Raw genomic sequence first — 13,591 nt, 5'->3', positions numbered from 1 at the left:
AATCAAAATTCACAATTAATTTACTCGTTAACCTCACAGCTGTGGATGTATTAGAACTATTACATTTTACACACATAAGGGGGTAAAATGTGCCTGGGAAGCATAAAAGGGCAACAAAAAGCGAACGTTCAAACCATCCATTTAAAGTGATTCAGCCTCAAGACTGTTTGATTCGCCACCAGGCAGAAGAGGGCGCTGTTGGATTGATTTTGAGTTAATGCTTGAACTATCAATGAAAAAAAACTTGGACGAGTTTAGAGCCGAAAATAAGGAAATTGCATCATATTTAATTTAAACAAATTAAAATAGAGAACCAGAATACAAAAATAAAATAAATAAATAATAATAATAAAAAAAGCATTTATTTGGTATATATGGTTGTGTATCTTGAGTGTTTAAAAAAAAAATCCTTGTATTGCTTTGTATGTACAGTATTAGAAATTATCAATAAACTTCAATATATTGTGAGTACAGGTACAGCCATAGTCTTGATAATGTTCACAATGCCTTAAATCACTACATAAAAAAAAAAATAATAATTTAAAATACATATTAAAACAGAATTACTTTAAATATGTTTACATTTGTAATGTTGTCAAATTCAATTTGTGATAACAGTAAATTAAATTAAGTTACACCTCGGGTCTTTAGTGATCCGGGAGCTCATTCCACCCCCTGTACCAGTATCCATTTTTTGTTATGGAAACACCTCTTTAGTATTCATCAACATTTCTCTTCTAAATTGTATTTAAAAAAAAAAGAAAAAAAAAAAGAGGGAGGCAAAATTGCAAAAATAATAATAATAATAATAATAATAATAATGTTGCTTTTTTTTTTTTTTTTTTGCATTACCATATATAATATTTTTCTGATTATTTAATCTATATAAGTTTACTATCACAGGGTATATATATTTCTTTGTTTAATACAAGACAAATTAATACTATATAAATGACTACTACATCACACTGGTTTTCGGTGACAATGGTGAATTATCAGTATATCATATGCGTGTACGAATACATTATACATGATATTTCTTACTCAAGGTGGCGCTGATGTTTCAGTGATTGACTTTATTTACATTTGACTTTGCTATTTGGAGAAGCAACGTGGATGTAAATTATAACAAGTGTAACACATGAACAGTATGATCTGGCTATTGTCATTTGGGTGTAATACTGAAATTATGTATGTTGTGCTTCTATTTAGACTTAAAAAGTGCCTCAGAAAATACATATGTGTAGCTCATGTGTTACTCAATATGTGTTTGACAACCCGTTGCATCTCATGAAATGTCGATGTGGAAGTAATGAATCCTGTTCTATATTTGTTGCATGATCTCTTTGATATATGATTTGATATATATCAGAATATCTTATATTCTATTATTTTTTTTATTGTCTTGAAAATGTTTCGAAAATTTGACACCATCTGTGCATTTTGTAGAACCATTTGTGATAGATATACATGCTGGGTCACTAAAGACCCGAGTATATAATAATGTTTGGCAAAACACCCCTGCGTTTAAGGGTTATATGAGCCTTAATCTTACTATGAACTATGAATTATAAGGCTAAAAAATGCCACTTGGTTCTAATCACAATAAGTAAACAGACCCCCCCACCCCCCACGAAAAACTGGATAACAACTAGGATGAAACTGTTTTCTTTACTTCAATCAAAATGAGGGTCAGACGGAAGAACAGAGCACAAGATCAACCACTGGAATGTACATGAATGGTAATGAAATTCTCGCAGCACAACAGTGATATCATTCACAAAACCAGCCATATATTCAGAGCTTACTGGAATGGGATAAAAAAAAAAAAAAAAAGACCCTGGTACTTTTCCCTAAAAAGAAAGTCCCGCCAAGACAATATTCCGGCTTCTCTCTCGTTTTGACATTCTAATTTGAAACGGTCATGTTGTTGGCTTTATCTTCAAGTGAGAAATCAAAGAAGTCGTTTTCAGTGGAAGTGCACTTTATCAAGAAAAAAAAAAAAAAAGGCAGATTGGAGAGGAGTGATGAAAAGTGGTTGTGTCTCCTTTATTTCCCTGGTCTCAGTTTAGGAACGGGACCAAAAGTGTCCTATCGGAGGAGAGACCATTTAATCTGCTCCTTGGCTGACTGTAGCACCTAGAAATAATAATAACAAAAGTTAAAACCAAGATGTATACCTAGAATATTATGTTCAGTTCTCATATTATTATGTAAGACACAAATGATTGTGTATAGTATATTTATTAATGTTTTTAATGTCTATTAATAATGTTTCAATGGCTCATATGACAGTGGTTTTCAGCTAGGCAAACATTTTTGGTTACTGATGCAATTGTAGAAGTAACCTTTTGCAGAAATATTTGTATGAATAATTTATTCCGAAACAAAATCATTTTAATAGTATGTTTGAAGGAGCCATGCTAGTGTACAGTATTTTTAACAGTATTTGTCAAAAGTACTATTCATTTCTGTAAGTGTAAAACTTTAAGTGTAAAATATTACAAGGGTGCACATTAAATGTAATTATAATGGTTGTTAGAATTAATTTATGGTGTCATTAGGATATTGAATATATGAAAGTGGGTGCTGCCAATTTATTATGACCTGATGTCTCAAATTATGATTTGCCAAATAATTAGTCACATTTAATTAGAATGAAGTACCAGCTTCAGCGTAATGTATAAGTGTTTTGTGTTCCTCTTCAGTGAATCCAATCACTCAATGAAGACGGATAAATGAACCCCCCCGAAAATAGTTGTTTCCAAAGCTAAAACAGGTAATTGAATTTGAATGCGTTTGTGATCTTGAGTCATCATTTGTTGTAAAAGAAAGGCATCCAAAGTGCTGCTTTCCAGTTTTCAAAACTGAAAACAAGTCAAAACATTAGCACCTCCTCTTCAAGATACAGTGAAGTCCAAAACCAATAGCGGAATTTTTCTCATACGAAAAAAATGACAAATTATAATATCAGCATAACAATTTGAGTGAAAAACTTAATCTAAAAATGTACATGAATTACAGAATTTCTTAGTATTTGGTATGCCCCCGTTTGCATTTTTGACAGCATATGCTCGAGCTGGCATGGTCTTCATAAGTTTGTATTAAGCCTGATGATTCATGTTAAATGTCACCAATTTGATTAGTGACCTTAAAGGTGTAGTTCACACAAAAATTTAAATTCTCTCATCATTTACTCACCCTCATGCCATCCCAGATGTGTATGACTTTCTTTCTTCAGCAGAACACAAAGATTTTTAGAAAAATATCTCAGCTCTGTAGGTCCATACAATGCAAGTGAATGGTGACCAAAACTTTATAGCTCCGAAAATCACGTAAAGGAAACATAAAATTAATCCATATGACTCAAGTGTTTGAATCCATATCTTCAGAAGCGATATAATAGGTATGGGTGAGAAACAGAATATTTAAGTCCTTTTTTACTCTAAATCTCCAATTTAACTTTCACTTTCAGATGAAAGTGAAACTAATCAGGCACCGGATGTGACTTTCAGATGTAAAAGTGGAGATTTATAGTAAAAAAGGACTTACATTTTCATTTGTTTCTCACCCACACCTACATCGGTTCTGAAGATATGGATTTAAACACTGGAGTCATATGGATTAATTCTATGTTTCCTTTATGTGATTTTTGGAACTACAAATGTCTGATCACCATTCACTTGCATTGTTTGGAGAGCCGATATATTCTTCTAAAAATCTTTGTTTGTGTTCTGCTGAAAGTCATGCACATCTGGGATGGCATGAGAGTGAGTAATTAGATAATTTTCATTTTTGGGTGAACTATCCCTTTAAAATAGTGCAGAATCTTACATTTTCTTCTTCTACTTACATCATAACTTCAAATTTCAAAATTGTAATTTTTCATTTTCAAAATCCTAAAAGCAGGTTTAAATAAATATAAAAGAAGACTTTTGTACCCCACTGTATTTAAAGCACAAAAAAACTACATAAGGAAAACTTTCCAATTAAAACCCATCATAAAAAGGGGCAAACGATAAGGGAAACCCTGTAATCGAGTAATGCAGGCACGGCAAAACATCCAGGAATTAATTCATCATCTTAATTTGAGCGAGGCAAAGCAGAACCATATAGCGGGGAAGACAAGGAGACAGCCATTAATCACCGATGCGAGAGGGATACAGGCAGCCTGTCGCAGGAGCTCTTAAATGAGAACATTAATCAGTCCACACTTGCGACTACAGCAGCCACGGGGAGCCGTCGCTGGCAGATAGCCGCCAATAATTAGCCATCATGTTTACACGTGGAAGACGCACCCCGAAACTCAGAAAAATCTGGGCTAACTGCACCGCTGTGGAACTCCTAATGTGGGAGCCGTGAAACCAGACCACCACAGACTCATTTTCTAAATGAATCATGAGTAAATTTCTCATGATGGGATAGGACGACAGGTGTCAGCGCTAAATGAAGCGTGTCTTCGCTCACCTGCGTGACTGTCTGTTCTGTCAAAGGCACGTCATCACCCTGTAGAAGATGAGAGAGAGAGAGAGAGAGAGAGACGGTAAGGACTTCAAGACTGCTGGCTTGCTTCCTGTCTCATACTTTGAGCCTGATTATTGGAAATCAAAATTAACAGCTGCCTAGCAGTTTCACAATGCTCATCAGTGGCGTCAGAGTGCATGAGACCAAGGAGAGCCGACAGATGTAAGGCAAGCAGATTAACATTCAGCACAGAATAATGGAAGTCAATAGAGAGAGAGAACAGGGAAATGTTGGTTACCCTCAAAGCAACACGATGGACCACCTGCTGAGGGTCACTCTCCAGGATCACACTGTAAAACAGAGCTTGTATCATCACAAAGACAGTGCTTTACCGATGACTGATGCATTTATTGGCATTTTTAGACTCTCTGCTCGCCTCTTAAAGCTGCTGTGTGTAATTTCTGTGCCACCAGTGCGAATTGCAATCACAATTGAACTGCAAAAATATATTTCAAAATAGTCCCACCCCAAACTCACGCTACTGGTTGAGTGAATTCTAGTCAACTCAACAGATACCGATCAAAATGCAACCAAAAGAAATCAAAAAATTAAAAACAAGGCCCCATTCTGGAACCTGTAATTGTTCCTAAAAACATATTCATGCAATTAAAGTGTTTCATAATCGATAATTGTTGAGACTTACGATTTACAAGTGACTGTTAATTTCCTTGATGAAATTACTGGCAATTTTTTTTGTCTTTGTCATCGTTGATGAAATCAAAAAACCTTCGTCATCAATAACAAAGACATGATGAAAAAGATGCATATCAAATGATACTTTAACTATTTTAATTAAAATATACTGCTAATAAAAATATGACAAGAAAAAGGTAAGTCCACAAAAAGAACAAACATCTAGAGCAACATCCATTTTTTAGAAGAAACACCCAGAAAGAATTGATTCCTGTAATCCCATAACCCAGTATGTTGAGTATTTCTCCACTTGAGCTGCATGAACAAAAAGAGCTGAATACCTTCAAAATAAACTGCTTTACAAATGGGCTAATTAGCTTCAAATGCATCCTTTTTATTCATGAGATTAATCACCAGATCCACATTGCATACATAGGATTACAACTTCTCCACAGACAATAAAGTGAATGAACAAGTGAACTTAAACTAAGTTACTTGCTAGTCAGAATGCGTAACTTGCTTTGTAAATACACTGTTTTCATAAAACCATGGTACACGCAATGCAATATTCTATCTAAAACACAGAAAATTAAAGGGATAGCTCAACCAAAAATGAAAATTCATCATTTACTCACCCTCATGCCATCCCAGATGTTTATGACTTTCTTTCTTCTACTGAACACAATTTGAGATTTTTAGAAGAATATCTCAGCTCTGTAGGTCCATACAATGCAAGTGAATGGTGACCAGAACTTTGAAGCTCCATCCAACATCAGGGATGGTATGAGGGCGAGTAAATGATGAGAATTTTCATTTTTTGGGTGAACTCTCTCTTTATTAACAGTCTTTATAGCATGATGAATTCAGAATACAGCAACTTCAAAAAAGTAGTTAATACTTCAGTGTACTGTATACATTACTACAGTATACACTATATGCTATTATTTCAGGAGCTCAGGTTTTGACAGGTTCTCTCTTATACATTTGATACATGTTTAAATTAATAAATGTTTATATATTTTTCTAAATGTTAGAATATTTGATTGATTTTTTTAATTTTGGCACACATTTTTATCATTTTGCAGAAGATATGCTTACCCTCCATCCACAATCTCATCAACAGCCAGGAAAAGGCCCTCCATATTTTCAAGCAAGGCTCTCTTTTCCACATTTTTCCTAAAACAAGAGAACGTTTAGAATTAAGACCAAACTGATGGTTAAGTAGTCAGCAGACATCAATCAAGTGAAATTAGTTTTTCCCTACCTCAACATTTGACTCAGAGAGTCAAAGAGACAATTCAAAACCGACATTAGCATCAGCTGCAGCAGGAAAGACAATGACACAGGTATGAGATTCATGAAGAAATTACGAAAAGAAACAAAATACACCGTTATCAAGTTTGAAGCCTTACCTCATTTTCATGGGAGCTGCCGATAACGTAGAAATATAAATCAATATTGCTCTTGTACACAACCGTTAGACCCTCCAGCAATGCTATTTCACCTGTTTAAAAGAGAGAAAGTGTGATGTAGGACGTTATGTCGAGGAACACAGAAGTGACGGTTCAGGAATTCCCATTCTGCAGTTTTTACAATACAGTATATAATGCCTATATAAAGTTCTTACTGTCTGTTCTATGTGTTTTGTTGAAGATGTTCTTCTCAAAAGCCTTCTGCTCTTTCACTGTGGGGTATGTGTCATCATAATACTGAAACATGAAACACAGAGTCACATACTAAATTAACACTCACAGAAACATTTAACCATCTCCAGTTCTGCTCATATCAAGGGTTTGTAAACTTCTGGGTATGTAAACAGGATCATTTGTATATTTTCAGTTATTATTTTGTCCTGTGGAACACATACTTGTAAATTTGTTAAGCAGCTTATTCTGGGCAGTACTAAATAATAAAACAAACAAAAAAAATATTGTTTTAACATAATTTTTACATTTACATTTGATGCATTTGGCAGATACTTTTATACAAAAGCAGCCAACCCATTCAAGTTAGACAGTTTATCAGTTTGTGTTCCTTGGGAATCAAACCCATGATCTTGGCGTTGCTAGCGCCATGCTCTACCAGTTGAGCAACAGAAACACTGTAAAACCAATTTTTAAAAATGCTCAACATTTAACAGATTCTGGCTGCAAGAGGTATGCAAACCTATGAGCACCAATCTATTGTTTGATTACTTCTATTCTTTTATATAAATTACATTTACAGTGCTGTGGAAAAGTATTTGCTCCCATCCCGATTTCTTCCATTTGTGTATTTTTCATACTAAATCATTTCAGATCTGCAAACGAGAAAACATAAAACAAAGGCAACCGGAGTAAACACAAAATACAGTTTTCAAATATATATATATTTTTTATTGAAGCAAAAAAAGTTATCCAACACCAATATCACCCATATGAAAAAACGAACTGTCCCTTTAAACTTAACAGCTGGTTGTGCCACCTAAAGCAGTAACAACTGCAACCAAATGCTTCTGATATCTGGAGATCAGTCTTTCACAATGCTGTGGTGGAATTTTGACCCACTCTTCTTTGCAGAACTACTTTAGTTCAGCCACATTGGAGGGATTTCGAGCATGAACTCCCCGTTTAAGGTCCTGCCACATCATCTCAATCGGGTTCAAGTCAGGACTTTGACTAGGCCACTCCAAAACTTTAATTTAGCTTCTTTTGAGCCATTCAGAGGTGGACTTACTCTTATGCTTTGGATCATTGTCTTGCTGCATAATCCAACTGCGCTTGAGCTTCAACGCACGGACTGATAACCGGACATTCTCCTTTAGGATTTTCTGGTAGAGAGCAGAATTCACGTTTCCCTCAATTATTGCATGTCGCCCTGGCCCTGAAGCAGCAAAGCATCCCCACACCATCACACTACCACCACCATGCTTGACCGTAGGTATGATGTTCTTTTTGTGGAATTCTGTGTTTGATTTACGCCAGATGTAACGGGACCCCTGTCTTCCAAACAGTTCCACTTTCGACTCATTAGTCCACAGAACATTCTCCCAAAAGGTTTGAAGATATCAAGGTGTGTTTTGGCAAAATTCAGATGAGCCTTAATGTTCTTCTGTGTTAGCAGTGGTTTTCACCTCGCCACTCTTCCATGGATGGTATTTTTGCCCCTTGCGTTTCTGATAGTGGAGTCATAAACAGCGACCTTTATTGATGAGAGAGAGACCTGCAGTTCCTTGGATGTTGTCCTTGGCTTTTTTGTGACTTCATGGATGAGTCGTCACTGTGCTCTTGGAGGAATTTTGGAAGGTCGGCCACTTCTGGGAAGGTTCACTACTGTGCCAAGTTTTCTTCATTTGAAGATTATGGCTCTCACTGTGGTTCTTTAGAGTCCCAAAATATTTGAAATAGCTTTGTAACCCTTCCCAGACTGATGTATTTCAATCACCTTTTTCTTCATCATTTTTGGAATTTCTTTCGACCTTGGCATAGTGTGCTACTGGGTGAGACCTTTTAGCCAACTTCATGCTGCTGAAAAAGTTCTATTTAGGTGTTGATTTGATTGAACAGGGCTGGCAGTAATCAGGCCTGGCTGTGTCTAGTCCAGCTGAACACCATTATTAATACAGTTTCATAGATTTGTGGATTTAGTAACTAAGGAGGGCAAACACTTTTTCACACAGGCCCAGTTGGTGTTGGATAACTTCTTTGCTTCAAAAAATAACTTTATAATTTAAAAACTGTATTTTGCGTTTACTCAGATTTCCTTTGTGTTATGTTAGATTTTGTTTGAATTTTTATATACTTTAATACTTTTCCACAGCACTGAAGTATGTACTAACACAAACACTACAAGAAACATTTTTAGAATATGAATCAGTTTCACAATTGATGTCCCTTATTGTGAGCTTTTGTTAGATTTAGTTCACTTTGGGTACTGTATAAGTATGTATACACACAAAAACTACAACATTCAGAAAATTTAGTAGAAACCAAAACAAAGAAACAGTAAACACTTGTCCAAACACTTCTGTGGTTACTGATTGCAAAACAATTTCAGCAGCTAATAAATCAAAGACATAAAACACTGCCACAGTAATAATGTGCATCAATCTGATATTCAGTAAATTGCAGAATCAACATAATTAAGAAATCCCACCTTTGCATACAGTCTCTCTCCATCATTGTCCATGATCAGAACTGCTTTGACAGTGTACAGAGAGGGCTCCTGTTACCACAGAGATGAAAAACACAAATATGAAAGATGATCAGAGAAATACAAGAGTTAAAAAATGAATGTGATCAGGGCAAAGGTTGAGCAGACGTGCAGCTGTGCTTCAGATACCCATCAGAAGTTTCTTAGGTTATAATGTGAATACTTGAATCTATATACTATTCTTAAAGCAACAGACAGATCTTTAATGTTCATTTTTCATGAATATATATTGTATTATTGTGTAACTCGTATGGCTGATTAATAATACATTGAAAAGCGGATGTGGCAGAAAGGATAATTTAACATGTAACAGAACAGATCTGGCTGCAATCTTTGGGTGTTTTAGATTTTAAACGAAAACAACAGATATAGATAAATAAAATAATTTTTACCAGTATTAACGTGTCCATGATCTACTGTACAGCGGTCGCTCACTCCAGCTCCGTGTATACGATTCCTGTGTATGTGTACTTCCGCCTACGACATGACGTGAAAGGGCAAAGGTAAGCGGAAGTTGTCTCAAGGCATGTTTATGACATCAGAGGTTTTTTTGGCGGGTAAATTGTTAGTCCTAATGATTGAAATGTGTAATAATAATAATAATAATAATAATAATGACAACATATCTAATACTTATTTCCAGTTAGAATGTTTACTTTAAAACAGAGGGCTCATAGAGTTTAGAGAAAAATCTGCTGTTGAAAAAAATGTTTGCTTTTAGAGGGAAAAACAACAATAAATGATTGCAAAAACCGTTTTCCAACAATAGGGTTCCCACCCGTCCCATAAAATATGGGATCGTCCTGTATTTAAAGATAAAATTATGCATCCCGTATTTAAGCTGGTCAGATGGCGTAAATACTTTGGATTACTTCTTCAGCACTGGTAGATTTTTTCACTTGTTTTGACTATAAAAACTCTGCCAGTACAGTAAGACAAAATACACATGTTAAAAATACATTCTCTGAAAAACCTAAATATCTTATGCAGTGTTGTTACTAAAACAAGATAAATCAAATTGATCTTGTTTTAAGGATTTTTAGATATTTTTACAGGAAAACAATACAAAAATTATTATCAAGAATACGATTTTTGCCCTAATATCAAAGGCCTTACTAGAAAAAAAGAAATTATGATCCAACGTGAATTTTCTTGATAACAAAAATATGACCGTGCCTGGTAACGTGCATGTAAAATGGCTAGAAATAGCATTTTAACTTAGTGTAAAGCTGACAATTTACACAAGGTTTATTTCTATTTCTTCTGCTCCAAACTTACTTCAAACGTACTTCTCTGTCTGCTCGTATGAATGTAACACATCATAAGAAAGTGTTTCACCGCTGTTCAAATGCACTTTGGATCGCATCATTTATATGTAGAAATGTTTTCCATCTGAAAGGACTAAATATTAAATGAAACAAATGACAATAAAATGCAAAGTATTCTCTTCAGTAATCAAAATACTTTTTGAATGTAACTGTATTCTAATTACCAGTGATTTAAATTGTAACTGTAGTGGAATACAGTTACTTATATTTTATACTGTAAATACGTAATCCCGTTACATGTATTCCGTTACTCCCCAACCCTGGATATAAGTTGGAAAATGTTGAATTTAATTTACACCTACCTTTATGTTTATATAGTTTTTCAATGGAGTATTTCTACTAAAGGTGATTCACTTAGTAAGCAATCTACTACTAAGCTGTTAATTGTTTACACTTTCTCCCTCTAATATAAAGAAAACTAAGCACCTCCGTATTGCTTAACCTGACGTAAACCTCTGACTCTTACGAACGGCCATTTAGTCAAAGGTACAGAGTGATTCGGAGTCTAATTCATTACTGATTATGTTTGATATCTACTTGCTCTCCATGAATGAGACATCTGCCTCAGTGACACAAGCCCTCCTCAAAACTGCATATGCTCCCGGTCTGTCCTGTTTTTTCTGTGATCATTTAAGAGATCCTTCTATAACCAGGCATCATAATTTTGTTGAAAAATGATAACCTGGTCACTTTTTTCTGGGAAGCACCACTGTGAAAACTAATCCTAAAAGGGGGTTTCCCTGTGCACAGCTCATAGCTCTACTAAAGCAACCACACTGACATCATAGGTCATTTATTTTGTTTAAAAAGAAAAAAAAGTTTAAAAGTTTAATCTAGAGATCAGTGGTTTGGCCAATTTATTTTAATTTTTTTTTATTAAAACTTACAATACTATTCAAAGGTTGTTGGTTAAGCTTTACTTTGTGTTTCAAAAATGAATATCGAAGCATAGGACAAAGAGTTCTTTCTCTTCTGAATAAAGAGTCTCTTTATTTGCGTGTAACAGTAAGGTGGCTCACCAGCAAGTTTCGTAATGAAACGCTGGGTTTTCACAATTTACCACGAAGAGCATTTCGAAATTACCCTATGTTATGTCAGAGAGGATACAGTATTGTCTTGTCTGGATATACTGTAAAGAAGATAAACCTTTTTATCAGGTATGGTAATATATAATATATAAGTTGGTAATCCCAACAGTCTTAGCATGAGAATCGGATTTTTCCAGGCTTCAAATTGCTGGTCTAATAGCAGAATAACCATAAAATAAAAATGTAAAACAAAAAATTCTCAGATTATTTCCCCCCCATGCCTTTTATGTCATTATGTTCATCTCATTCATTAAAAAATAAACTCCTCTATATACTTTTTCCATTTCTGTAAGTGGGTAGATGCATAACATATCCATGAACAAGATATTCATTTAAAATATATTTAAATGTGTAAGACAAGTGTATTTAGATGATGTAAAGGGACCTTTTTTTTTTGGCAGAATTTCAATCTCTTTTTTGCATTCACAAGTTTATTTTAAATGTTCCAATGGTGTGACAAATGAAAAGCAACTTAAAGTACCAATTTTAAAGCACGGAATTCCATGTCTATTAAATATGAAGTCAAAAAAGCTGCATGCATAATAATTATAAAAGAGTTATCAAAAAGCTGTTGAAAATAGATTTAGATGGAGAATAGCTCACTCCATGGGACATATTTGTGAAATACTGTAAGTCACTTCTCAGAAATATTTTTCACTAAACAAACGTTACACCTGACTGAGTCCAAATGAGGAACCTGCACCCACAGTATCATTGCGCACAGTAACTATGTCTCAATAGTGCTTGAGATAAAATTCTCAGATAATCAGATATTTTTCACAATAGCTCATCTTTATCTACATGGTAACGCTAGAGAATGTGGTCAGTTGGATTTTTCACACCATATCAGAAAGGCAATGTTGGACATATTCCTCCCATTGGCCTGTAAAGGGTGTTTGGCCCTGGAGGTGGCTCTGTATCCCTTCTGGTTCCCTGTGTGGGCATGGGTGTGGTGAGAGCAGCGATACCATTTGTGGTTGGTGTGTGTGGCTGTAGAGGGAGAGGAGACAGAGGGAAAGGGGATGTTGGGTGGCGGAAGCTCTGTTGAATGCTGATAAAGGCTTGAGGTGCTCATGCTAACTGCTGTGGTTTTTGACTTGAGAGGGGGGTAGAGGGGAGCTGCCCAAGCCCTCATTGTACTTTTTAATTCACCCGGCCTCCTTTGTTGCACAATAAAGCATATAGGCTACAATACATACTGTACATTGGGGTCCAAACGTCTTGAGACAACTATTGAAAATGCATCTGTTTTGCATGCTTTTTAACGGAATATTACTGGTTCAACCGAATAACTACAATAACAACTTGTCCTTCCTTTTCTTTAAAAAAAAAGCAAAATTCTTGGTTCCAGTGAGGTACTTACAATGGAAGTGAATGGGGTCAATCTGTAAACATTAAAATACTCACTGTTTCAAAAGTATAGCAATAAGACATAAACATTATCGAGTTGATTTTATTGTGAGTAAATTGCTTACCTTTTCTGTGTAAAGTTGTATCAAATTATATCCAATTAGATCTAATTTTGTTGCCATGATGACGTAATGCCACAAACTGTAAAATGACTGTAAAAACGATGAATAAAACAACTTTACAGCTCAAATAATACACAAGTTTTAACAGGAGAATTAATTTACTGTACGTGCTTTTATAAAATCATAATCTTCACATTTCTGCCTTTAAACCCTTTAAAGATTGGCCACATTCACTTCCATTGTAGGTGCCTCACTCTGTAACCTCGATTTTTGCTTTTTTCTTTTTTTTTTAAAGAAAAGCTGAGATGAGCCGAAAATGTTTTTTGTGGTAAGCAAAATTATGACACAAATGCTG

The 13,591-nt window shown here is 35.0% G+C and overlaps 1 protein-coding gene across 1 annotated transcript; it reads right to left on the bottom strand.

The window, feature by feature from the left end:
- Positions 1-703: 703 nt before the first annotated feature.
- LOC127419357 (coatomer subunit zeta-1) lies at positions 704-9,838 on the bottom strand. The gene is made up of 9 exons (XM_051660715.1): positions 9,741-9,838; positions 9,292-9,360; positions 6,785-6,866; positions 6,570-6,661; positions 6,422-6,477; positions 6,256-6,333; positions 4,763-4,814; positions 4,468-4,506; positions 704-2,139 (listed from the first exon to the last, which is right to left on the bottom strand). The coding sequence occupies exons 1-9, from the start codon at positions 9,756-9,758 to the stop codon at positions 2,092-2,094; spliced, it is 534 nt and encodes a 177-aa protein (XP_051516675.1). The 5' UTR covers positions 9,759-9,838; the 3' UTR covers positions 704-2,091.
- Between the last annotated feature and the right edge of the window lie 3,753 nt (positions 9,839-13,591).

This window comes from Myxocyprinus asiaticus, chromosome 28 (assembly GCF_019703515.2).
Source record: "Myxocyprinus asiaticus isolate MX2 ecotype Aquarium Trade chromosome 28, UBuf_Myxa_2, whole genome shotgun sequence".
NCBI lineage: Eukaryota > Metazoa > Chordata > Actinopteri > Cypriniformes > Catostomidae > Myxocyprinus > Myxocyprinus asiaticus.
The sequence above is the reverse complement of the archived record's forward strand: the minus strand, read 5'-3'. Positions and strand labels throughout refer to the sequence as shown.

What these genes read in the sequence shown, in the direction of transcription:
- LOC127419357 (XM_051660715.1), bottom strand. An exon ending in CAAAACACATAGAACAGACA is followed by an intron (nt 6,662 to 6,784) that starts GTAAGAACTTTA and finishes TCTTTTAAACAG; the next exon opens with GTGAAATAGCATTGCTGGAG. An exon ending in CAGAACAGACAGTCACGCAG is followed by an intron (nt 2,140 to 4,467) that starts GTGAGCGAAGAC and finishes TATTATTTCTAG; the next exon opens with GTGCTACAGTCAGCCAAGGA.